Source organism: Seriola lalandi, unplaced genomic scaffold (genome assembly GCF_002814215.2).
Source record: "Seriola lalandi dorsalis isolate HSWRI2012SDOR001 ecotype SW California unplaced genomic scaffold, Sedor1 jcf7180002054333, whole genome shotgun sequence".
Lineage (NCBI taxonomy): Eukaryota > Metazoa > Chordata > Actinopteri > Carangiformes > Carangidae > Seriola > Seriola lalandi.
This window is the reverse complement of record NW_019524886.1, coordinates 550,862-577,374: the sequence shown is the minus strand read 5'-3', so window position 1 is coordinate 577,374 and position 26,513 is coordinate 550,862. Positions and strand designations below refer to the sequence as shown.

The 26,513-nt window shown below is 42.1% G+C and overlaps 2 protein-coding genes across 2 annotated transcripts in view; both read right to left on the bottom strand.

The window, feature by feature from the left end:
- Nucleotides 1-1,520, bottom strand: part of trmt112 (tRNA methyltransferase activator subunit 11-2) — a 3,614-nt gene extending 2,094 nt beyond the window's left edge. Inside the window, exons 1-3 of the mRNA XM_023407324.2 lie at nt 1,336-1,520; nt 673-774; nt 296-388 (exon numbers count right to left, since the gene is read on the bottom strand). Of these exons, the coding sequence (XP_023263092.1) occupies nt 296-388; nt 673-774; nt 1,336-1,410 (270 nt within the window). The 5' untranslated portion in view covers nt 1,411-1,520. The remainder of the gene's footprint in view (nt 1-295; nt 389-672; nt 775-1,335) is intronic.
- Nucleotides 1,521-1,747: 227 nt separating this feature from the next.
- On the bottom strand, nt 1,748-25,768 carry atg2a (autophagy related 2A). The gene is made up of 42 exons (XM_023407353.2): nt 25,285-25,768; nt 24,721-24,883; nt 23,589-23,738; nt 23,285-23,387; nt 20,067-20,211; nt 19,292-19,513; nt 19,058-19,157; nt 18,169-18,333; nt 17,601-17,743; nt 17,253-17,331; nt 16,927-17,176; nt 16,446-16,587; nt 16,116-16,214; nt 15,616-15,771; nt 14,663-14,936; nt 14,103-14,175; nt 13,698-13,872; nt 13,448-13,590; nt 13,015-13,136; nt 12,710-12,867; nt 12,373-12,505; nt 12,052-12,236; nt 11,890-11,970; nt 10,575-10,681; nt 10,381-10,473; nt 10,127-10,197; nt 9,886-9,962; nt 9,422-9,592; nt 8,967-9,093; nt 7,864-8,087; nt 7,511-7,740; nt 7,266-7,401; nt 6,807-7,034; nt 6,548-6,649; nt 6,000-6,084; nt 5,581-5,734; nt 5,260-5,329; nt 5,033-5,115; nt 4,717-4,838; nt 4,445-4,599; nt 3,892-4,050; nt 1,748-3,663 (listed from the first exon to the last, which is right to left on the bottom strand). Exons 1-42 carry the CDS (start codon nt 25,453-25,455, stop codon nt 3,427-3,429), a joined length of 6,063 nt encoding a protein of 2,020 aa, XP_023263121.1. The 5' UTR covers nt 25,456-25,768; the 3' UTR covers nt 1,748-3,426.
- Nucleotides 25,769-26,513: the final 745 nt, after the last annotated feature.

Genomic DNA, 26,513 nt, shown 5'->3' with positions numbered 1-26,513 from the left:
TCAATCACTATAAACTGAATCTCTTTTGGTTTTGGACTGTTGGTCGCACAAAAAAAAAACAAAAAAAAAAAAACATTTGATGACGCCACCAAAGCTAATGGGAAATTGTGACAGGCGCGTTTCACTATTTTCCGAAATTTATAAGACAAGCAGATCAATCAATTAATCGAGAAAACAATAAGCAGATTGATAATAAAAATAGTTGCAGCACTTAAGAGAAAACATTCACATGCCAGAAATATAACTCCATAGTAATTTGTGTTTAGTTAAAACACATATCCAGCAGCACTTTTACCTCTAATAGCACTCTGTGAACTTTCTTCAGGAAGTCCTCGTTTGTCTCGTAGTTTGGCACCAGCTCACCCGGCAGGTCTTGCCGATGACCCAGCTATAGAGAAAAATGGACAAGAGCAAGAATTCAAACTGCACCACTGAACCTTCAGAGATAAGCAGGAGGCTCTCAAATGGACGTTACTGGTTGAAATCCTTAAACTGAATTTAATGGGAAGAAATGCACAGAGTGATCTGAAACCCAGCATGTCAGCAATGAGTAGTGGATGCTTATTGGTGACACGAAGTGAGCTCTGGTTCTATCAAGGTTTATAATGAGAAAAATTCAAAGTAGCATATCATATCACACTGGCACACAGTCTCTGGTGCAGTCAGACTCACCTCCTCTGCAGCCTGGACAAGAGCACCCCACTCCAGTTTGGGAATCATCCGGCTCACAAACTGAGAGTTGAATTCCACTTCATTCACCTTCACCTCAGTTGCCTGTGCAAAATAAATAAAAATAGAAAAACACAACTTTGTAGCATCAACATTCAGAGTCCTAAAAAAGGATCTTGTCCCCTTCAGACATTGCAACTTTAAAATTGAAATTCATGCAATCGGTTCTCAGAGATCTTTGTTGTTATAGGCAAGAGACAACTAAATAGATGAGACATTTGGAGCAAAGTTATGGCACAGGGTAAGAAATGCATTATCATACATTAGCTGCTGGCGAAAAGAGCAATCAAACACAAACAGCTGCAAACAAACTGTCAAGCGAGAAGACTGGTTTGCAATTGTCAGTGGAATCACATGTACCTGATCTTTACCATAAGACTTGAGCAGGATATACACTCACCACTTTATTAGTAACACTTAATCTTCATAGAGGGACTGTACAATTATTGTCAACACAACAAATATCAACAGAAAATGTGACACACTTAAGATAACTACACCCATTTCTGTGCCCGACGATACACAGCACGCAGCTTTAATACCATACGATGTCGTGTAAAAGTTAGCCGTGTTAGCAGTGATGCTAGCCAGGTGTGTTCGGTTTACCTTGATGAGCAGCGGGAAACCTTTGGTGACTCCCTTCACGTGAGACGTCAACATGTTGTGTGTTAGCAGCTTCATGTTTACAGTGGTAAAAGTACAGAGACAATCACGGTTTAGCCTTATCTACATGTAAGTCACGCCGTAGCGTTTACATGCGGACCGGAAGTGCCGCTGTTGCGTCGTCAAATAGTTCCTCGTCGCTTTGGCCTCATCACCGTTGGTTCCTAGGTTACAGCGCAATTTAAATATCGATGTCACTTTATAGGAGTCTCTGGAAATACGGACGTAAAGCACAAGGACCACTAAACTGTATTAGTAAATATACTTGGTTACAATCCACCACTAACAATAACAAAATATGTTGATTTGTGTTAATTGTGTTGATTAACAGCAAAAATATCAGGCAAATACAGTGTTCAGTTTTTATACCAAATTTTTTATTTTTTGTATTAATTTTGTATACTCCTTGTCTTTGTAATATACAGGTCATTCATACAGTTTATGATATAGTAAATAGTAATTACACACAAGAGGTGTAACAAGCAACAGCCTGACAACCTCACAGACATGCATCATGCGCGCACACAAACACACACTCTGTCACTCACATACACACACACACATACAAACACAGAGGGACACATATCCCTTACGCTTATTAAACAAAAAAGATAAAAATGTAAAACTTTTTTAAAATCACAAAACCCTAATTATTCTTCCTCCATTATCACCAGATTTCCATCATCTCAACTCTTGTTTTGAAAATGAGACAATATTAATGTTTCAACAAAATAAAAAAAACAAACAAAAAACAAATAAAGAAACTTAAAAAATGCAAAAGGGCTACTAAAGAAAAGGGCAAAGCAATTCTGAGGAGATAGTAGGTTAATTCAGATCGCAGGCTCTGGTCCTAAACTCCTCATGGGAACAGAAGCACAAAAGAGCTGTGATATAGGTAAAAGAGCCATTGACTGTCATCAATTTGCAAAACAATTAACAATTCAAATCCAACTCGACTTTGTGAAGCTTTAACAGAATCCAATGTACTACAGAATTTAGAGACTTCATGTGACCTGGTGTTTTATTCAGTTAGTATCAATATGAGCCAGGGTGTGTTATATTTGTATTAGAGAGGGTACAGGATTGAGGAAGGCAACAAACAAACTAGTCAAAAAGGGCACTCTGCAAGGTTTATGGCACAAATAACAGCACTGAGAGTAGTGGGCGCGTAGTGGGGCTAAACCTGAACCAGTCACACAACGTGGCTTTGTGAAATCAGGGTGAAAGCCCTTTGCCAACATCTGGAGGGTGTTAGCAAAGGACACTTGATTGATGTATCCTCGTTGTCTCCTCTATGAGCATCACTGAACAACAAGTAGACCAAAGCTCAGGTCACAGTACTTGTCGATTCATCACATGCTGCAGCCAAAAACGTGAACTGATATTAAACATGATGGTCTTACAATACAGTTGTTCTTTATACTGTTGCTAAGTGCTGCTGGAGTTGTGATACCCTAAGACTTTTTTGCTTCCACATGAAGTAGGTAAACTTACATCAAAATCCCTACTTTAAATTAGAATACAAACAGGTTAAAGCAGAAAAATTCAGAGTACATGAAATGCCCACAATCTGCATCTTTCTTACAAACAATGAAAACCTTGAGAGTGATAATCCTTCCTTTGAAAAGAAAATGAAGCCGGTTGAGAGTGATGGTGATATGTTAGCACAGACAGCACAGAAAATCTGCAGACTAGCATATTACTGAGAGGAGGAATATGAAGAGAGCTCCTGCTGAATGCAGAACAGAAGAATTAAATCTAGTATGTCCATGTATGATGGAGCCGCATAAAACACTGGATGTCAGTAACTGCAGTAGTAGTAGTTAGTTGTTGCTTCGTTTTTGCATTGGAGCAAGCTGACACATTAGTCCATACACACATGCAAATACACATTCAAACCCCGGATTCGCTCCCCTAGCTGAGACTTTCCCAAATCATAATTTCACACACACACACACACACACACGCACACACACACACACACACACACACACACTCTCTTTCTCTCTCTCACACAGACACAAAAAGCAGTCATCATTCTTGGCCGTCCTCCGTGCGCCACTTCAGGAAATCCTCCTTTCGGGCATCTGGTTTGATCTGGTTCCTCATACCACCAAGCAGATTGGAGGTGGCTTCAGAGGCCACTATCAAGGGTCGAACTACGGTGGGTGGGATCTGCCGCAGGACACCGCCCACAGCACCAGGCAGACCCTTCTGTTCGTGGCCGCGGGATGCTACATCGCACAGAGTCTGAGCCGTGTCAATCACTCCCTGGAGGAGCAGACAGAATGAACATCACACACAGATTAGAAACCTGGTTATGTCTGGCAGAGAGATTTTCTTCAAGAGAAATCTGGCTGCAGAAATCTGGTTTCTCTATTTCCCCATCCTGATTATGTAACTGGGTTTTACATATGAGATTACCGCAGGAAGTCGACAGCACAGTTACTACAAGAATGTGAAAAAGTGACTCAGCTTTGGTTAAGTTTGGGCACGCACCTCTCTGACAGTGTCGTAGGCCTTGGCCACACCTTCTCGGAGGTCTGCAGGCTGGGCGGCTCTGCGGGGCCGGCTGGAAGGGGCCCGGCCCTCAGTGATGGCATAGCGATTCAGGGGAGGCGTTGGAGAAAGGATGTCATACACTGTTTCTGCTGTGGCCTGTAAAAATAGCAGAAAGAAACCACAAGTTAGTTTTCCTTATTCGAATCAAGAGTCTAAGGATAGAGTATGTTGTGTAGATTGTAAAGAGCTTTGAGGCTAATTTGTTATTTTGGGCTATATAAATAAAACTGACCTAACAAACACCTGAGGCCATGTTTATTCTGATATCCTTCAACAACAAGTGTCCATGCAGTTGGACACAAAAAAAATTTCCCGAGGATTTCTCAACCTCATATCTTCATTGAGTTAAATTGCTTTGTAACAGGCATTTTTCCTCTTTTGCAGAAGAAAATTGATTCCCAAAATGGCCCTTATGACAGCCATGTAATACATCTTTTATTCACAGTCACCAGTCTTAAACTACAGTGAAAAACCTTCCCAGACTCAGTACCTGTATGGCCTGCACCAGCCTGTTGCTGAGCTCCAGAGCAGCTGAAGCTGTTGAAGTGCCGAAGGATGCTGCCCCTCTCTGGAGACCTCGAATAATGCGTCCATCTTTCCTGTACTGCTCGATGGGCAACCAGAACAGATCCCTCACTCCATGGACTGGAGAAACACAGAGATGGGAAAGAGGGGATAAATGAGAGTGAAACAGAATAAAGAACATGTACATGTTAAGATGACAGTATGTGTTTGGAGCAGACACAAGCAGTATCAACTCACACAGCTGGACAACCGAGTGCATGGGGCCAACACCTCCCAGAATGCCCGGCAGCTGATTCTTCCTGATGTCGGTCAGCCACTCTGTGACAGCGTACTGGATCACTTTGTCTACACCGAGGAGACTAGGAAGTGTTGCAGAAGAGAGAGTGAGAGACAAACAACTGAAGACTCTACTGGTATACTTTTCAAACATAAAGATCTGCTCTCAAAAGGTCACAAACTACAGAATACTGATGTGGGGTAGTTGCAAATTGGATAGTCTCTCAGATAACAGTAATGTATCCACTGTAATGTAACGTAATGTTTGTTTTTCTACCCATGTCTGCAGCACAGCCTCTTTAGCTTCAGCTCAGAACAGTTTAACTGGGCCAGGCCGATCAGAATCCCTGCAAACGTTCCCTGTGAAACAAAGAGCAGGATGGAGGGAAGGTGTGAAAGTACCGTCAGCTTGGACAATTACTTCCTGATCCAACACACATGAGTACTACAGATTTCTTTTTGATAAGCTTTTGGTCAGGCCAGGTGACAGATGAACTGTCTCACCTGTTCAATGACGACATGTTTGCCTTGATAGTCCAGCCAGATAGGCACTTCAGAGGTGAAACGAAACTCCCTGAAAAGGACAGAGGGACGGAATAGAGAAATTATCAATCAATAACTCAAAACCTTTATTCATCTGAGACTAGCTGGCAAAGTGCACTCACTCTTATTTTAGCAATGTTCTGTTTTCCTTGTAGGTTACAGTTTACACATATTTGAACTTGTTGAACACAAGTGTCTTCACAACACAGAAAAACCTCCTTCTCCTTTGATTGCAACGCTCTCGATGCCTCCTGTTGAACTACTGTCAACATGTCAACATACCGGAAGTAGATTGGCTGGTCAGAGGAAGAGGTGGAGCCGGCAGAGGAGGAGCTTTGCTCGCTGTAGGTAGTTTCCACAGAAGCTGTGAGGTCAGGTCCCAGACCAGCAGCTGCCTCCGTCTCCTCAGACACCTTCTGGGAGGGGTCTACCTTCACTGAAAATAATGAAATGGAGACAGATATAGAAAAATAAATATTTACCATTGTGTGTCTAAAAATAAATATATAAGAAATGTTAAACATGCTCAAAATTAGCTCAACTCCACAAAAGGTAGCTTAGCAAATGAGAGAAGTCTACGTGATGGATCTTGTATAAAATCTTAATATTTATGTCAAACCCCTTCACATTAAGTATGAAAGACAACTGATGAAATATGCAGCAAAGAACAAAAAAATCATCACCAGACATATGTAGCTCACCTTCAGTTGCAGGGTCCACAGGCAGGTAAGGGTTAACATAGGAAGCTAGATTACTGAAGAAGTCCTTCAGGAAGAAAAGTGCATCCTGAAAAGGAGACGTGGAAAAAACAGGCTGGTTAGAGTGATCAATAAGCCACAAAAATTTCTGTGACGTGTCAAAGAGCTTTTCTAGGCAGATCACAAAGACAAAGTTAAATTACTCTTGGCTTTGAGTTGCCTATTGCCAAACTGCTGTAAGTTAAAATGTTTTTCATTTGTAATCAATTGCAAATGAAAATCAAGAATAATTATCAGGAGTAGTTACATGTTTTCTCTAATCTAGTTCTCTAATCTCAGCTCTAATGCTGGCAAACATAGCTGTTGTTTCTCCTAGGGCTGAAGCATTCACACAACAGCTTTGAATAAAAGTCACATCAGAGAACCAGGGTCAGTTTCTTCATTTCCTACACAGTGCAGATCTGAAGACTCTACTCTGAGACTGGGACTGAGTCTGGATGCACACGATTACACAGTTACTGTTAGTGTTCGGTTTCTGCTGCTGGAGTTACCTGGTCGATATTCAGGCGTAACGGCAGCAGGCTGACACGAAGACAGCACTCTGGACCACCCAGGCCAGACTCCGGACACACCTGCAGGGCCTTCACTGTCAGCTATAAAAACAAAACACGCAATCAGTGTCATACATAATCACATAATCATAATCATAATCATAATCACAGAAAACCCCTCATCACATCTTTCATTTCAGTAGCTTCTAAATCAAAGAGTCCCTCTGTCTGTCCATCCCCTGCCTCTGTGCTGCCTCACCATGTTGGAGTGGGCTCGGCGGGGCATGCTCTCGCTGGTGTAGAGGTAGAGGAATTTGTTGATTTGCGAGGAGGCCAGTCGGTCTCGAACCTCCAACTCCTGGACGATGAACACCTGCCTGGAGAGGGGCTGCTCGCCACTGGGACCAACTCCGACCACAGCTGCCATTGACCCCTCCCCATCCTGCCCCGCTACTACCACTGGATAGGACTCATGCTGGAAGGACACCTGGAGGATGTAACAGAAGGAATGTGTTGGGGAATGCGTTCCTATACTGCAAAATCAAATTTATGTTGAGGTGAACCAACTCATACTAACTCTTCAGTCTCAATCAATGTCAATACTGCAGAGTAAAAATATGTAGTGGAGTACAAGTATAAAGTAACAGTTAAGTAAAGGGCATGTACCTCATGAGAACAGCACTTGACCAAGTTTGCTTATTATCATCCACCACTGTACCTTAGTGAGCTGGATTTCCATCAGCAGTGTGTGCTGACGCCCGCTGCCTCCTGCCCACCGCCAGGAGTTCTGAGGACGAGAGGAAGCGACGCAGCGAGACGGGGACCCACGAACACCAGCGGGGACTGAACGGCCTCTGCAGGGAGAAGAGGACAGAGAAAATAAAAGAGAGCTGTAAAAGACTGAACAAATAATGAATAATATATAATAACGTAAACCTACTTGTGGCCCTGTGTGTGTGTTACCTGTTTGTCTGCTGGGCATGTATGGACATTGGCTTGCCGCCAAAGTCCTTGCCACCGTACAGATGCCAGACCACAGAGATCTCCCGCAGCACCACCCTGCTCTGGGGCACCGGGAAGCGGCTAGGGGCTCGGAGCAGGTCTGAGCTGCCTCGAGGCCTCGAGAAGTGACTGTCCTTCACCTTGATGGGACCCTGGGACAACACCGTCACCACAGGCTCCCCATCCCTGGGCTGTAACAAAACCAACATATGGAGATTTTGTAAAAAATCTGAGACGGAGTCTTGCTATGTGGCTAATGGGGAAGAAGAGAAGACAGACAAAAGAGGACCATAAAATCAAGTAGAGAGACTCACAGGAATGCCCATGCCAGGAGCCTCCAGGATGCAGAAGTCATCGTTGTCGGTGGAGCCCTCCGAGCCTTCCTCTGACATCATATCTGCCTGAGCCTCTGTTGCTGTGGCAACCAGTCCATCAAGCTCAGAGTCCTCCCCCTGCAAGACGGAGGGGCTGCGTTTCGGGGCTTCACCAGGGAACAGGTAGACGGAGACAGGCGAGCCTCTTGCCATGGAGGGTGAACCTGGAGAATCCAACAAAGTCCAACATTGTGCAAAGAACTGTGGGCCAACCACGCTGGTACTGTAAAAACCCTCCACCCTTTTCTGCAGTGACTAAAAGCCTCCTGAGCAGGTGTATGCATACAGTTGTAAATTACACTTCTTGTCTTACGTCAGAACTTATTGTGTTAGTTGGAAAAGAAAACTAAAGAATCGTACGCACTGTCTATCACTTTAACTCACTTTATTAATACAACAATTTGTTCCTAAGACCTTCACCAGGCAAAATCCACACGTCTCAACATACATTTAAAGGGTAAAAGGGCTCTGAAGGCAATCTCCTAAAGACAAGAGAATACATAGTGTAACATGGGATTGATTTGTAAAAAAGTGTTCTTTTATTTAATGTCTCTAGAGGGCTTTACTGGCAGTTATGCGTTTACCATTGTATGATCTCAGTGTCATGTTTTCCTTAATTTGAATGCATGGTGGGAGGTGTTGCCGGTGTCCTCTGGTGGGAAGGTGAAAGCCTGCAGCCTTTAACATACATCGTACTGTTTGCCTTTATGAATTTTTGCCTGATGAAAGTCTGAGGACTGAGACATTGTGTTAATGAAGTGAGTTCAACTGATGAACAGTGCACAGGATTCTTTGGCTGGTGAAATTGCGACCAATTTCGTTGTGTTAGTGAAATCTGGCAAACCAGGGGCTGAGCTTCATGTTTTTTTCCTGAATTCAGTTCAATGTATGACAATATATTCCTCTATCTGTCAAGCTTCATATCATGTATGGAAATCAATTCAAATCAACCAGCCCACAGTCCTCTTCCTATACACAAGGACACTTGTCGTCATCACAGGATTGAACCGTGTTCTGTTCTCATGAGACAAACTCTGCCCTACCTGGGTCTAAACTTTCTTCTCGATGGCTCTTCTCTGTGTCAATTAAGGCATCAGCCAGATCGTACTGGTTGATCTCAGCGGTTTCAGCTGGAGGGCAGGGCAGCAGAGAGGCAGGACTTTCTGACAACTAACAAGACAAGGCAAGACAATTTTATGGTATGTTTATACCAAATATGTTCATATATTATCGACGTTTCATCTGAAATTGATCATCCATTCACTTTTACTTATCTAGGAAATTATTTGCAGGAGTCTTTATACTCTTCAGGCTGACTCATCTAATAAATGAAGTTCATTTAAGTCACATTGAGTAAGAGAATCCACTTAATGCATAACATTTAAGTTGTACTTTATATGTATATGAGTTAATGGAGTTGCACTCACTTAACACAAAACAATTATTATATTCTTATCCATCCATTATCTTTATTCTCTAGTGAATACACGGCCCTTACTGGTAATTTCTGACCAGCGATTTCAGTGGGTGAGGCGTGTCGCGGCGGGGGGTGTAGGTCACCCTGGGAGACCAGGTACTGCAGCAGATTGACAAGGGCAGCGCAGGAATCAGCACAGGTGTGGAGGTGGACCACATTGTTGGAGCAACGGAGCTCAAAGAGAGGCTGGGACTGGAGTCAGAAAAGATTTATAGGCAGACACAGGAAAGAGGAAAGGTGGTGACAGAGAGTGAGGGAATAAGAGGAGGGAGAAAAAAATATAAAACAAAAAAAATATAAACTGATCGAATTAATGCAGCTACTGCAGGATTCTTTTTATGCATTTGTACTTGCTCATTTGTTTTCCTCTTTTACCATGCAATATATCAAATGCTGATCAAGTCTGTGTAAATCAAAGATTCTTGAAAGGTAATTTTTACACAAACAAATTAGAGTGAAATAGTAAACAGATTGCGAGCACTCACAAGTTTGCCTGAATCATTGCCTTTCCATGTGGTGATGGCGAGTTCCAGCAGGTCGATGTCCAGAATACACACATAATCTATGTGAGACAGAGACACATGATGGTTTTCATTAGACTAATCAGTGTCACTAATCAGTAATCAATCAATAATTCAGGCTTGGAACATTGTAACAAATATTGTTGTTACTATTGTACAATTGTACAATTCGGCAGCACACACACACATGTATCACGTGTCTTACCTCTCCTCAAGTCAACGATGTCAGTCTCACATTTGTCAGAGAGGTAGAGAGCAGAGTCATCCAGGATGAATCTGACCACAGCGTAACAAAAACACAACTTACACAAGGTTCTCACACTGCGAGTCATCAGTTCATTTAATGTGATATAATCTGACAACATTTCAGACATCATTTTATTTACTGTGCTGATTATCATTCCAAAAATATTTTCAGTAAGTGTTTTATTCACACGGACAGCTGGTGGTGAACTGTACCTAAGGTGGAAGGTGGCAGTGTCTACGATGATATTACTGGACAGAGAGAAGGACTCCGCTGTGAACAACACTCGTAGTGGCAGATACAGAGGTCTGGCAAACAGAATAGCAGAAGATGAAGGTGAAAAAAATATAAGAGAACGGCATCATTTACACTTGCATTTTAAATTTAAATCACTTTCTCAGGTGCATACCTGTAGTCGACGGCACAGGTAACGAGGTGTGTGTGGAGGACAGTGATGACGGCAGGTGCTGTGTAGCCCAGAATGGGATCATCAATAACATCCAGGAAGTCAACCAGCTGCAACAAAATGACACAGACAGACTCACTTGGCAGGAGATACAGAAAGTCAAACATTTTCAATTCATCCACCTAATTTGATTTCAACAACGAGAGAGGGTCACATTTGTCGGCATAACCCAATTGGTATAACTGGAAAATAAAACAAGCCAAATTGCATTTGATGTAATGAGAGCATAGGTCTGCAGGTCTATTTGGTTTTGCAATTACTCATATAAAATCATACTTTACTAAAATGTAATAGTTTATACTTATTATCTTTGGGAGCAAGAAAAGTTGAGTTGTTGGGCTGGTGATTTAATACCGGTGGGTCCTGTGAGGAAAGAGCTACCAGCACGGACAGGATGATGTTCCTGGCCAAGTCATCTGTGTCCTAGGATTTTTCTTTAATGTTTTTTTATTGTCTGGATGGAAAGATCTGCAGACATTATTCTGCTCTGTATAATCAGTCTGTGATATCTGATTGACCTCTGAGTTATTTTGTCATTAACTGTAATTTACCCTTTTTTGTGTCCCCACTTTCTCTAAAGCTGCTACATCTACATGAGTGATTTACAACTCCTCTGAAATCACCTTCAACTCCCCTAAAGCAAGCGCTTGAATGACAGTTTATGTAGTTGGAAAAAATGTTGGAATATTGTAAGCAATAGCACAATGAAGATTTTCTAGTTTTCGAGAAATCGGTATCTCCATCTCCCTCTTTCTGCACTCCACATCTTTTCACATTTTCCAAATGTCTATTTCTGTATGAATGTGGAATGTCAGAAATGTTTGTCTAGAGACAGAAAAAGCCATTTTCTAACTCTTAACACTAGATCCTTAAATGGCTCAGCCGTTCCCCTGCACTGTAGTTGTTCTCCAGACATTCGATGCATTATCATACTTTCACATTAGGCAAGTAAAGTGTGCAGTAAGCAAAAACAACTCAAAATGCCAAGAAATTAAATGATAAAAATACAACTGTTTTTACAACTGTTATTAGGTGCTTTCAAGGTCAAGGTAGAATTCTATTGTCATTCTGTGAATATAAAATACTCAGTATACATGGGAACAAAACTGCGTTCCTTAAGTGATTCAGTGTACAAAGACAGTAAAGTGCAAGTAGAATGAAACTGATGTAAAAAGAACATTGCAAGACAAGAAAATAGCAAGAAGACTCTATGATCTGTAACACGACTTGTTTTTAGCTTTTTTGTGCTGCTTCTCACCTGCTCGTGCCAGCTCTGATTGGTCTGCGTCATGTAATGTCGCATTGTAGCACCTTGAAGTCGAAGGGCGACTAGGAACTCCTGCGAGGAGGCGCAGAAACAAATATTAATTCATTTCAAACTTGCACCAACACCAGAACCGGATGCACGAGGAGGACGTACCTTGACATTCCTCTGGAGGTCCAGTGTGATTTTGATGGCTGTAGATAACATCTGTAGCTCCCCCTCCCTGCCGCTCACGCTGCTCACACCCACCTCTGTGGGGTAGATGGTGGGGTCCAAATGTTTTGGTGGAGTGAAGCTGGGCATCTCCAACCGTTGTGGGATGGGGGTGTCTTTCACCACCGCTGCAGTGGTGTGAAGATGACCAGAAAGATACATTAACATTTTCTACTTGGCATTAGATCTACTTCAACATAATTTGAAGAGGAGAATATGAATTATGTTGCAATTAAATGTTGCAAACAACAAGACAATGTGAACCTCGGTGGTAGAGCTCCACTCGTCTGCTCTCCAGACACAAAAAATTGAGATTAGGGTCGTTCTGGTGCTGCGCCACGCTGAATATCTTCCCTCCTTCCAAGTCGAGCACAATCTCCCCATGACTCTCGTCCTCCTGAATCAATGAAATGCAGTGAAAATGGTTAAGAAACACAGAAATGATTTGATAACAACGGACACAGGAACAAAAATTTTAGATTTGACTAAGCAACCTGACAAAACAAACAACATGCTCAAGAGCCGATGCAGTTAAACTCATCAGAGCCCTCTTTAAATTCTGTGTCCTCCTAATATTATGGTTAGCAACCACCTGGCACACCTTCTTGTCTGTTCTGGCTTGAAGGCGTCCTTTGCCAATAATCACAGTGAGGGAGAGGAGGCTGAGGTTGTGGTTTGGGCGAAGAGCTGACTGTTGTGTCCTTCCAGATGATTCGCTGGCCAAAAAGAACTGAGGATCGTCCTCTTCTGAATCAGAGTCTATGGCACAGATTGCAAGAAAACAGAGGAAAAAAATACTTTATCTGTTTATCTGGAGGGATAAACCTCGTCCACATACAAATAAAATATCAAACTTGTGTATGTAATGTTAGAATTATGTGTAATAGATCTACATGTCAAACTCACCCAGTCTAAAGGCTGACTTGCAGAGCTGGAACTCATCGTGACGATGGCGGCCATGATCGGGGCTGTGGGCCGAGGGGGGAGGAGGGGGAGGCGGCTCCCACATCAACAGATCATTGTTGATCCTTTTGGAGAAAGAGGTGGGTGAAGAAAATTAAACATTACTTCTGATGCAGTATTTAAGACCAATATTAACCAGGACACCACTACTATAAAAAAGTCAAGTCAAGAAAATCTATATGTTTAAAGGCAGATAAAATGCATTTTGTAACTCGACCCCGAGTGAACTTAGAGAACAATACAATCTTGAATAGTGAAAAAGATCTAAATTTATTTTTTTTAAATTTAAGTAATTCTACTGAAGATAATTAAACTTGTGGGGGGATTCCTGGATACTGTGAGGACAGCACTCACATTTACTCTACTCTTGACATACCTGTTGTAGACGCTCTGGAAGGCCTGTTTGCTGGGCAGGAGGATGTAGGCCAGTGGCAGGCTGATGTCCACAGCACACTGACACTGAGCGACGCACTGCGCCTGAAACTGACGCATCTCCTCCGGGTCGGCTGGTATCACCATCTAACACAATAAAGGAGGAAAAGGGAGGAGGAATGAGTTAGGTCAGGAAGGTCGATAAGACAGGTGATGAATGCGATGTGCCATTTTTTTTCAGTGTGTCAACACGCCTCCTCAGTCTCAAACATGGTGCGGTTGGAGGAGAACGGCGAGCTGGTTTTGTTGTTGAGTTCACAGTGACTTTCAAAGAAGGCGGATCCCAGGTCGCCGATGAGGCCCAGGTTCATCCCACTCAGACCTGCTGCTGGGCCCTGAGCCTCACCTCCACGCACATGCACTGATATCCTGTTCACAGAAACATGAGGACAGATTGATTGTGAAAGGTGATACTGGTTTGTAGTAGATTATATTATAACAATATTATCCGTCTGATTTCATGAGCAAGAATTATTCAATTTACAAGCAGAAACTCCAACTTTATCTTGGGGAGCATCAGATTATAGCATGTAGCTCAACAGCTAAAAATGTTTTCATGAAACATGTATCTAATTATTCTCATGATCACCACTACTGACCTGGGCAGAGAGTCACAGTTCTTCTTCACTCTGATACAGGGGAAAGAGCCGCCCTCCCAGCCCTCATACGACCCTGGTGATAAACAACACCTCAGTTCTCTACTCCACATTTCAAATTAGGTCCCTGATGCATCATTTTTTAATCAGTTCTTACATTATTAAGGGGAAATAAAGTAATGTGTTACTGAATTGCGATCTAAATTTCCACAGGGCAGGACTACATGCAACAGCAAAGCATAACAGAGCTACAGTCAGTCTTACATATCAAGCCCTTTAGATACATCTTCCACCACTTCTATGAGCAGCTCATAATAAAACTAAATACTAATGGCAACACATTAACAAAAACAAACGTTTTGTTGTCATCAGCTGAAATAATTACAGTTAACTGATATGTTTTAATTGTCTTATTTTTTTATTGACTGTTTTTGATTGACTTCTTGTTTAAATAAAGACAGATAAACACTCTAGATTATCTACGTTGAGCCGTTGGCATTGGTCGGTATACTGTGTGTCTGTTAGTAAAAACAACAGTAATGTATATAAGAGTGTGTTCCCACCGTGCAGGTCGCTGAAGGAGGCCTCCAGCAGCTGGGTGAGGCAGGGAGCCCATGGCTGTCCTGGGGCGGTCTGGCCGCCCTGGAGGTCTGGGGCCTCCTGGTGCTTCAGTTCCAGCTCCATCAACTCCAGCACCAAGGTCTCCTGCCGCACCGCCCTCTGAGTTGGAGGCCGGCGCTTAGGGAGGGGCCGCAGGTCGGGTATGGGGAAGCGAAGCTTGAGGATGGCGTGTGGGGAGAGGAGGGTGAAGGAGGACCACAGCTCACTGCTCTGGGTCTGAGAGGAAAGACAGTGAGAAATCTCTTAGTATTTATTTATCAACAGAAAGTTAGCTGAACATGGATTTGAGGAGTTACAGACAGTCACACCTGTAATTAGTGTTGACCAGTGAGTAGCTTGACTAAGAGCTTAAGGCCAATTTGAAGACTACTGAGAAAGTGCTTATTTACCCTTATGCCTGGCAGTTTTCTTCATGGTGTCAGCACAAATATGATCAGTCAGACATGACGGGATTACCTTCTCAAGCTTTTTCCAAAAAGCTTTGTCTATGTTTGGTGTCCTATTGTCATGCTGATGTAAAAATCCATGACTCTGCATAACAAACAGGATTACTCCAACGTTTTACTGCTAAGCTATGAGCAGTCTGGGTTATTTACAGATGGGCTGCTGTACAGAAGAAAAGCTCAAAACCATAATTAAGTACCATCAGTGAACAGCATCTACCCCAAATTAAGATAATAATTCTGTTTGTATCGGGCACATGTATTTCCACCTTTACCATCCATGACAAAGCAGGTGTAATAACATGTCAGCTGATTTCCTCTGTGCGCCATGTTTCGTGACATGACTGTTACCTTGGTTACTAATCATGGTTTCAGGTGAATTGTGGTTTACATTTTTAGGGCTCTTTGTATATTTTTCCTTGATGATGGGATGAGTGTCTGTGGGGCTGCACCTGTATGAGTCCAGGTCCAGCAGTCTGTGTGGGGCAGTGGCTGAAGGCTTTGCTCAGGCTCCCCAGGCGACTGAGGATGTCGAGGTCCAGCTCTGCACTCAGCTCTGCCAGCTCCACTCGCACCACACTGTCCCGCCGCACCACCCGCTGTTTACCCTGGCAACACACAAACATGCACACACGACATGTCTCAAAGACTAATGTATCCATTTTCTGATAAATTATTTTTATCACGTCGTCATCCAGTTGCTTACTGTTCAGACTCTACTATGATACAGTTTGTTAAATTACAGATTTTTTTGTAGAACTAATCAATATTACACTAAAGGAAACATTTCACTGATAAATCTTTGTAATACATTTTATTAGATATAAGAGATTCAAGTTGGCATGAATATGCTTATGAGTTTTAGCATTGTCACAATCCAGATTTTCAATGTTCAGTTTTACTGCTACCAGAGTGTGTGTGTGTGTACGTGTGTGTGTGTATAAATGTGTACCTTACGCAGGTGTTTTTCACTGAGGCTGTAGTGTAGTTGGGCACATGGTCTGGCTGCTGCTCCAATTGTGAACAAACCAGATTTCTGGAACTGAAGCAACTGGAAAGAGACAGAGGGAAACATGTTGTACTATCAAGTCTTCCTTTTCAGCTTGGTAAGAGAACAACAAACATAAACTACTTTCAGCTGTGACAACAGTATTTAGACACCTTAGACCTTATGTGATCGCTTATCGCTGCTAATGCAATCACCATTGGCCCCACTGAAAATATAATGACCTTATGTGAACAGCCAGTCAGTTCAAAAGCTACACAGACAGAAATTTTCTACCTCGCTGTACTGAGGCTTTCCGTCCTCCCAGAGGCACTCTAACAGCTCCATTCTGCTGAAGGAGAGGTCAGAGGTCACAGCTCGACTGTGGCGTCTCCCGCTCTTCATCTCAAAAGCAACCTGCACTGCTGCTCCTGTCAGTCTGGAAGAGAAGACAACAGAGAGAATTGGACACAAATTAGTCACTCTCACTCTCTAAGAGTAGACTGTACAAAGCCAAAACAACAGTGTTTGGCAAATTACATAATGTAAAGTGTTTTTAACTTTTCAGAAATGTACCACATTCCTCAATACATACAGGCTATTTAACTTCACCAAGGTTTATAGTACTTCTACAAGTTTGTTTCCACGAGCTCCTTTATATATTTCTTCTATATCTTCTGCAGGCCATAAATAAGTACCTTCAAACCTGCAACTGTTCTGCAAAAAGTCGACATGAATTATAATTCAGCAAGGACAAAATATACGTGTGTTTTTCTACCTGAGATGAGAGTGTGGGCAGGCCTTGGCAAAGCCACCTCTCAGATGGTGGAAGTCTCTCTCGCTGAACATGCTGTCTTTGAAGAAGGCCAACTCCCGGAAGAACACCTGAGACACCTGAGCCAATGACGAGGCTCCATCGAGGGTAGAGGGCAGGTCCTCCTGCAGCAGGGTTAGTGTGAGCCCGCCAAGCGTCACGCGCAACAAAGCATCAGGCTTCAGCTGCTCTGCCTGGCCGCTGTGTGAGCGTCCTGCAGGGAAGAGGGTGAGAGTTCAGAGAGATCTGAGAATAGTTCAGTACTCTGCACTGCTGATAGCTCATTTTACCTCTGGTCCGGCTGCTGGCCTGCGGTAGACTTGACAGGCAGCCCGCTACAGGATATCGCCTGGAACAGTTCACCATGCCCTGACAGGGGAAGGTAAAGCGGAAATCAGATTGATAAGTACATTTACAGGCTCCGGTTCTGCGTTTGTTGTTGTTCTCTGTAAGTAAGTGAAGAAAGACGACAAATTAACATAACATTAATTAATCAATTAATTAATTAATTAAAAATACTAATATTATTCTTGGCAAAACTAGTACTAGATACCAATACTAATATTGACTCTCAAGGGCAATAAGCTTATTGTGCATGCTGTACAAGACATCTGCCAACAAACACACACAGGCTGTACCTGTGCAGTCAGTGCTGCAGGCTGCGTGAAGCTGGCTACACTGTGTGTAGAGGACTCCATATCACTGTCTGACATCTCGCTGCCGGAGCGCACAGACGTCACACTACTGCTCATCCCACCAGGACCCATAGAGTAAAACATTTCTACACACACACACACACACACACACACACACACACACACACACACACACACACACACACACACACACACGTTATTTACTACAATGTACACAAACACTTTGTGGCAGGATTATTAATTAGCACTGTATTATAAGCATATGTTAATGCTATATATTGATTTATTATAGATTTTGTTTTACAATTAGAGCAACATTTTCCACCATCCAAAAGAAACCCCATTTGTTCAATTAATGAATGTTATTTTTGCTGTTTTCAACAGTGTCTTTGACTTATTAAAGTCTCACTTTGGAAGGAAACTCTTCATATGTATATTACACAGAAAAAAGTCAGTGTCTGACATGATTAAAAACTACACTACACCTTCAGGAGCAGGCCGGGTATCTCAGACAGATATGTTATAAGTGAACCTTTGCAGCTCTGTATACCTCCATTCTCCAAACCGGTGACATAGGGTTCCAGGTCAGCCTCCATATCCCACTCCCTGTCTCTGGGACTGGAGCCCAGCTGCTTACTGAGGTCCTCCTCAATCATACGCAGGTCGTCTGAGTCTAACGGGCGGCTGTGTATTCCACCACACTTGGTCTCTAGCTCTGGGGGAGAGAGGACAGAGAAATGGATTCATACATGCACAAAAGTAACCAGACAGAAACCAAATTGTGTGACGTCATGTTTATGAGGCATTTATAGATGTCTGTGACCTTATTGTCTGGCTGTGAACTACAGAGAAAACAGCACAGACTTCTTCAGGCTTACTATTATTCTGCATTTCAATGTATCTGTGTCTGTGTATCTAAAGCTTGTGGACACACAATCACCTTGTGGTTCCTTGACACATAGGAAGTAATGAATAACCAGTGAATTTGTGGTCTGACTTTAGTGCATGCATGAATGTAAGTATTAGTACATTTTACTCATTAGTATTTGTCCTTCCTCTCTCATTTAAAAGCAATTTTATTTGTGGACAGAAAATCACTATGAAGTCTAATGCCCATCTGATTATTTATAATGTTATCATAACGGGCCTCACTATGACCTGACTATACCTTGACCGGTTTTTGCTTTCAGCTGACCGAATCACCATCTTTTAAAATTACAGAGGCACATGACATAATCACTGTGATATATTAAACACATGCTGATAACAAGGATCAGAGGTTCAGTTTCAGACTTAAAATTTTCATGAAAATGTCATTAAACGTTGGGTTTTTGATCCGTGTTTGGATCTTGAGCGTTCAGTCACATGCGTTAAATTGAAAAAGCAGTAACCCTGCCTTTGCATTGTTTCATGTACAGTTTATCAATGTTTTATTGTACCAGTGTCTATGCAGAGGGCTGCCAGCAGGTCTGTCAGATGGGTTATTTGATCTGGAGACAGCAGCATGTGGACACAGCCTACCTTCCCATCCAACTCCAACTGATGAACAGAGAGAAAGAGACAGGAAACACATGTCAATACGAGAGAACAGTTGCATTGTCTAAACCTTCAGTGTGTTACAATACACACACACACACACACACACACACACACACACACACACACACACACACCTTTGGTCCAGGTAGCATGTCGTTCTGTTTGATCTTGACTATGGTCTCAATGAAACCGGAGCAGCTTCCTATGAGCAGTGGCTGAGATGGAGGACAGTGAGGGGCTGCCAGGGGCTTTGCCTCTTCCTCTTCCTCCTCATCTTCATCTTCCCCCTCCTCCTCCTGCTCCTCCTCTCCTTCACTTGCTGCTGCTGAATCTTGGTGTTCCTCCTCAGGAGGACTCTGAGAAATGAAGTCAAATCTTTGAGCATTTTTGGTTATAGAGCTACGTTACCTAAGAGACCACACTGGGGTTTTTGTCAGGATTGTTACTGTGGAACATTTCCTCCTCCTTCACTTATTTGCTGCCCATTTATTCATGTACGAAATGAAAGTCAGTTTTGAAGACAAAGAAGGACCACACCAGTATGTTCCACTAAGTTGACAAATTAACTCAAGCATGTATTTTTATGTTGCCACTGACAACCAATAAACTTGTTATTTCTGTTTATTTCTGTTTGGCTGTGGCGCAGAATATTGTTGAAGCCTTTGGAGTTTTTACCCTCTTCTTCATTTTCATCTTGACTTTTTAAATGCATTTTTTGTGGTTCCTTTACAATCATTCATAACATCATTAGTTATTGGGTGAGTGAGTAAACTGAATAAATGATACAGAATGTCAAATTATTATTCATGTGAGATAAGTGTGATGGAAAAAGGTAAAAAAAAATAAACTAAATCAGACATAAAGATTAGTCATAAAGAGTCCTTAGTAAGTCACTATGGTGTCCGTCACCTGTACTGTGCCAGTGCTGTCATAAAACAGCTGAACAGCGCTCAGCTGGAGGATCTTGTGCAGGAAGGCAGGCGGCTGGTGGATGTCGACAGGCACGGCAGTCTGGCTAGCTGGATCTCGCACCGCCTCATCAAAGTACTCCAGCCTGGAGCGACACGTGCAAACAAACACACACATTACTTAGCGCTGTGACAAAAAAATTCAGAACATGTGGGAGAAAGTGTAAATATTAAGAACTGAAAAGAAAAGGGCTGCTGTTCTTCTGGTGCATATGAAGTAGCCAAATCTACATTGTGACAGCAAGAAAATTTGTTTATGGTAATGTAATTTCCATTCGGAGAAAAGGTTCATAGTTATTCTGACACACAACATAGAATTGTTCATGGAAATGATGCTACAGTTTTAAAATCAATATACCTTACAATGACGTACTGATCAGTACAAGCAGTACTTATTATTTTGTCTCTGTTTACTGACTCAAGGTCCGTTTCACTGAAGTACAATTACAGTATACTGCACGTGCCATGATCTCAGAGAGACAACAGGAGCCGAAGCTTCCTGTTTAATAAACACTACCACTCTAACATGCCTCATGGGACTCAGATCAGTCGTTCTGTTAAAAATCAGGAGATTTGTTGAGACGCCAGGGCCTTGTGGTTACTGACCCCAGATCAGGACAGCCATCCTGAGAAGCTTTGTCAATGAGCCAGGAAAACAAAAAGGGTTCAACAGAGTCACAGTAAAATGCCAACAGAGTCATGGAACATGTGGGACATACAAGGACATTGGTTTGGTTTCAGACGTGGGGGCATTGTATTCTAATCCTCCCTAAGATGATTTTAACTTCCTTTACTACAAAGAGTCCTGTGCTTTACTGTCTTTTTCTATGATGCTAAATTCTATGTATTTTTAGGACAAAATAAACTGTAAATAAAAAAAAAGGATTCTATAATTCATTAAATCTGAAAAAAAAACCCTGAGTGTTGTCGACAGCTTTTCCTTTCAGGCAACATAAACTCCCAACAACCCAACAATAAGGTGAAGCAGCCTGGATGTAGCATGAGAGATTAAACACAGGGCAAAAAGTATGAAAAGTCAATGGGAGAGTGCAGCAATTTTTAAAATTTTTTTCAGGCTCGGGGTATAAACTAAATACATTAAATGCATAACACATATACATAATAAACAAATAACAACATTCATTTAAAATTTAAATTCCATCACAAAACAATTGATATTAACATTTACCGTTAGATAAACATTACATTGACATAAAATTTACATGTTTTGCTTGATGCGTAAATTTAACAACAATGAATGAATTCCAAAGTCAAATGTCCTGCATGCCTGTGCAGACAGCAGCTGCATACACCACTTCAGCTTGTGGGTTGCCCTGTTGTGGCAACAGATGGTATGAAATTGTATGTATGTGTGTGGATTGTGTGTCCTGCTTGTGTTTCATATGCAATCTGGCAACTTGGACAACGTCAGACAAACATGCAAAACAAATGGATCTGTGTATGACGATTATTCATAATAAAGATTGTGGGCCATGCAAGTTACGAGTTTCCCAGGAGAAACAAGAAAACGGGAGGGCACCAGGAAAGTACTTTGAATTACAAGGGACTACCGGGAGAAACAGGAGTGTTGCCAAGTATGCAAATGTAGTACTAATAATATTCTCACGTGAGCAATAATAATATGTCATTTGATTAGGATTGAGCACTGCATTTTCAAAATAGTGAAGATATTATGTCAACAATGCAGTAAAAGCAAAATCAACCATTAAAAATCATAATCGCTTTCAATAAATTATGGTTGCACAATTCATGATTATTATTTTATCTATAGTCATGCAACCAGTGTACTCCCTAGCTGACCACAGCAACAGCGACTGTGTCAACATTACACTTATCCATCAAGATCATGCTCGAAGACTCCCTGACATCCCACATGGATGTCACCTTAATTGCAGCCTGCAGTTATTTAAAAACCCTGTTCAGGTGAATGACTTTGTCAATATTGACCCTGTGTAAAGCTTCACACTGAGGCTGTCTGACAACACAAGTCCAAGTAGTGCAAGTTCATAATGGAGCACGGGCCTCTGCTCTTATCTGCTGATGAGCAGAGAGAAGATGAAAACTAATTTTTGGCTTCCATCTGGCTTTCCCTCTCCCCTAACAGTAATATAAGTGCTGATGTTGTTGAGTTACAACATTACTGATCACAGACATACATTTAATTTGTCTGTTATCAACTGTGTGATAAACTGTGACATATGGCAAATAAGAAGCTGTGGGAATAAAACTGGATAAGTGTATTAATATATTAGAGGAGATGTAGAAAATGCTAACCACTATGTGTCAGGTCATTCTGTGTAGTTTGTTCTTTGCTTTTGTTGCCTGAAGTGCTTCAGTTCCCCGTTGTGTTTCAGTTTGTATCTCCACCAACAAGGGCTACAGAGCATTTTTATGTCCTTATAACCATGGCCAATTTATAAGCACACCTGTTCACACGTGTACTTTGACAATAATGATGCACTGATTTCAATACAGTAGACAAGATGTTGGATAATTTTAAGCCTCTTTGAGTTGAAACCACAACTACAACTTATATGTTTTTGTTTTGATCAGGCCCAAAAAGACTAAATAAATAAACTGTTCACTTGATGAATACGCCATAATTAAAGAAAACTAAAAACTATTCCAGGAAGCCCATCCCGTTAAAGCTATAGCTGGTGTTAAAATGAGAGTGAAAATTACATGTTTAGTGGCTTTGCATGGACTATGTTCTTTTGTAGAAGAAATCATCCCGACTCATTTGAGCTGATCCTCTTCATATTTCTAGGGCAGTGTAATTATTTAAAAAGGCAACTCAGGTAGGATTTTCTATAAATATATTATTTCCAAATGAACCATAAAAGTGACCTTTGAAGTTGCATTTCTAAAAGCCCCATGAGCTGCTTTCTGTCACCATGTTTCAGTAACAATAGTAGCACCAGTAGTAGTAGTAGATGAAAATGAATTAGCTACAGTACATATAAATCATACACTTTTTGTAGTATTAACAAAGAGAATACATAGAATTTTAAAAATACGAAATAATGGGCACAAAAACATGAAGGTGGAGTAAGAACCAAAAGGACTTTGAGTGGACATAACAGTCCAGTTTTTCTTTATTTACTTTAAGTGAATCTTGAAATGTTAACTCCAACCTACCGTTTGATGTGCACCTCTAAGGCAACGCCTGTATCCAGGTCCAGGGGCTGGTGCTCGATGCGGACAATAGTGTCTAGAAAGGTGACTTTAATACGACGAAGGACTGCAAACACAGATGAGATGACAAACATGCAAAGTTACATTAGTGCTTATCTTTCAAATCCTCTCTTCTTAGTCATGAGTGTGTGTTCAGACTGGATTTTCACTGGAGAAATATTCCCACTAATAATTGTCATACGGGTGTTCATTATTACTGTGGGAGAATTTTGATGTCTACACATTGACACACACAGTCTTCACTCACCCGTCTCAATGGTTTGTGCAAACATCTCAAGCCCCTCCAGCGGGGCAGGTGGCTCCTCGGACGCCTCCGGGGGGTCCTTCAGGCACTCCTGAGCCAGCTGCATGCTGGAGGTCATGCTGGATGACCAACCCTGGGAGTCCCAACCCCCACCTGAGTGCAAACAAAACCACATGGGATTCAGTGATTTCTGTACTTCAGGGTTGCTGTGTAAATGCTGATTCACAATCAGCCTTGAATTGGCCATTTAAGCTCTTTAACCTATATTCTCTATGTGCTTTGACAAAGATGTAGTGCAAGTGACATGTGCACACTGCCTTTGTGACTGGGACACTTAATACACCCAACGCAATATTGTGACATAAAGTTAACAATTTACACATGGAGATTGTGTTGGACCTCCTGAGTTCTCTGGAGACCAGTGCAGAGCTGAGAGGATTAATTAAGTCAGCAAACTAATTAGCTTGTTGACAATCATTTCAGTCGTTTTTAACTAAAAATGCAAAACATTATCTGGTGCCACTTACTCAAATGTAATTATTTTCCATAGCTCTTCGTCATGTGACAATTAACTGATTACTTTTGGGGTTTTGCTCTGACAAAACACTCTGACTATGTCAGTTTCGGCTGCAGAAAAACATAATAGGCTTTGAGTAACTGAGAAGAGTTAAGAAATTGCAGCTTTAGAGAAGTGGTTGGATTAAAAGCACACAAAGGTCTTTGCAAATGACAAGTGGACTTGTGGTGAAATGAATCTGCCTGAATGTGTGGAGCCCTCCACCCTCATTCACATCTTGATGTGTGCATCTTTTTCTATATTCTTTCTATATTCTATGTATTCAATATTTCTATATGCACTTCAGTATTAAATCTTACCAAATGGACACTTATCTCAAGAACCAAGAGACAAAACAAGAGATTTACTGCAGGAATAATTGTGGTAAAACAGTAATGAAAACAGGGACAGATTAGTCCTAACATTAACCCTGCACTCGTCAAATTTGGACAGCATGAGTCTAATAAACCCAAGAAGATCCTCCCTCACTCAACCTGTGGCTGACTGATGTGTTTGGTAGAAGGGAATAGGGGGAAATCCCAAGGGTTGATTCAAGAAGTTGTTTATCAGTGAACTTACTGGTCCGGTACTTGGGTCGACATGTTATCTGAAGACCAGAAACTTCTAAGGTGCAGTGATCAGTCAGGAGAGCTTGCCAGGGGATGGTCACTGCTATGCTGCTCACGAAGCCATCCACTATCTCCAGAGGAGCTCCCAGAGACTCCAAAAGCTCATTGACCGCCTGGAGTAAAGAGGAAGCAGTGAATCAGGAGAGAGGGAAGAAATGCAAAGTGAAAGAAATGAGAATAACTGTTTCATATCCATCCTATCACTCTGGACGTAGCCTTATAAAGCAAAGAAGTGCATAGTTAGCATAACAGAGGGAAATATATCTGTTCAGAGTGTTTGGACACTAATGAGAGATACAGCTAATCTGGTGGGCTGGTGATACGTTTCCCAGGAGTGTGTTTCCTCGAAGAAATGCGAGCTAGGCTATGAGCATGACGTTGGAGATTGTTGTTGAACTCGAGTGCAGTTGCGAAACAGTCAAGGGTGCACGAGTCGGACAAAAACACACGATGACTGCTGCTGTGGTGGTTGGAAAGTTGACAACCACTCTGCCCTCTCTTGATCAAAACTCACCCAGACATCGAGGTTGATTTCCTTGATGACACCGCTGCCGTTGTACAGGTCCAACCCCAGCTGGTCCAGGCTCAGTCGTTCCTGCAAAAAGTGACCGAGGTAGTGCTGCAAGAGGTATCGACAGGCCCGCTTCTTGATTGAGCCCGACCAGGGGAAAAGCCAGCGAGACATAGGGCCAGAGAAAGCGGGGAGAGGGAGCGAAGAGGTGGCGGAGGAGAACGAGTGCGACTACAGTCCACTGGCAACTGCATAACAGACTAACACAAAGTGTGCAAAAACAAGGAATGAGCCACAGCTAGCTACAAGGGGCTAAGGAAGGGGTAAACCGTAACTCTAGTTCCCCCCTAGGCTTGACACAAAAACTAGAAAATCCTTTGTGTCAGGACCGACGAGGCTCCCACGCTTCTTGACGAGAAGTTACTCCAAATGTCTGCAGCTGTCTCGGCTCATATTTTCTATACGTTTCAGTCGAAGCGGAGCGACAGGTCCTGTTGGTGCGTATCTCCTGTTTCAGGGTTGTTTATTGTTATCATACGCCAACTGATGGTATGGTGGACGTACGTGCGTCATGCGTAGCCGTGACGAAAGACAAGACCCGGAAAAGAGATATGATTCGCTCCAGGCTCCATCTTGGTGAGGTCAATAAGTATAATAATCACATTTTACCATGGATGTATGTGTCTTATAATACATCCATGCATTATACTCCAAATTGAGAAGATAATGTTTTTCAAATGTGGTCACAAAGGAACTTGCAGTTAATGACAAGGGAACAACTTCTGTACAGTCATTTGGTTAATTCTCAAAAAGGAGCTCAGCAACACTGAAGACAAAGTAAAGTGGATGATTCTCTCCTTGGTGAAAAACAACCCTTCACAACATCTAGCTCGGTCAAGAACACTCTCTGGGAGGTAAGCGTACCATTGTCAAAGCCATTAATACAGAGGATTTACCACAAGATGAAAACCACTGGTATCATTTACGAACAGAAAGGCTAGATTAGACTTTGCCAGACAACATCTAAAAAAGCTTCCTCAGTTCTGAAACAAGATTCTTTGGACAGGAGAAACCAAAATTAACTTGTACCAGAATGATGGAAAGAGAAGGAACTGTTCAGTATCCAAAGCATACAACATCATCTGTCAAACATGGTGGAAGCAATGTAATGGCATTGGCATGTACAGTATGGCTGTCAGTGGAACTGGGTCACAGGTTTTTATTGACGTGAC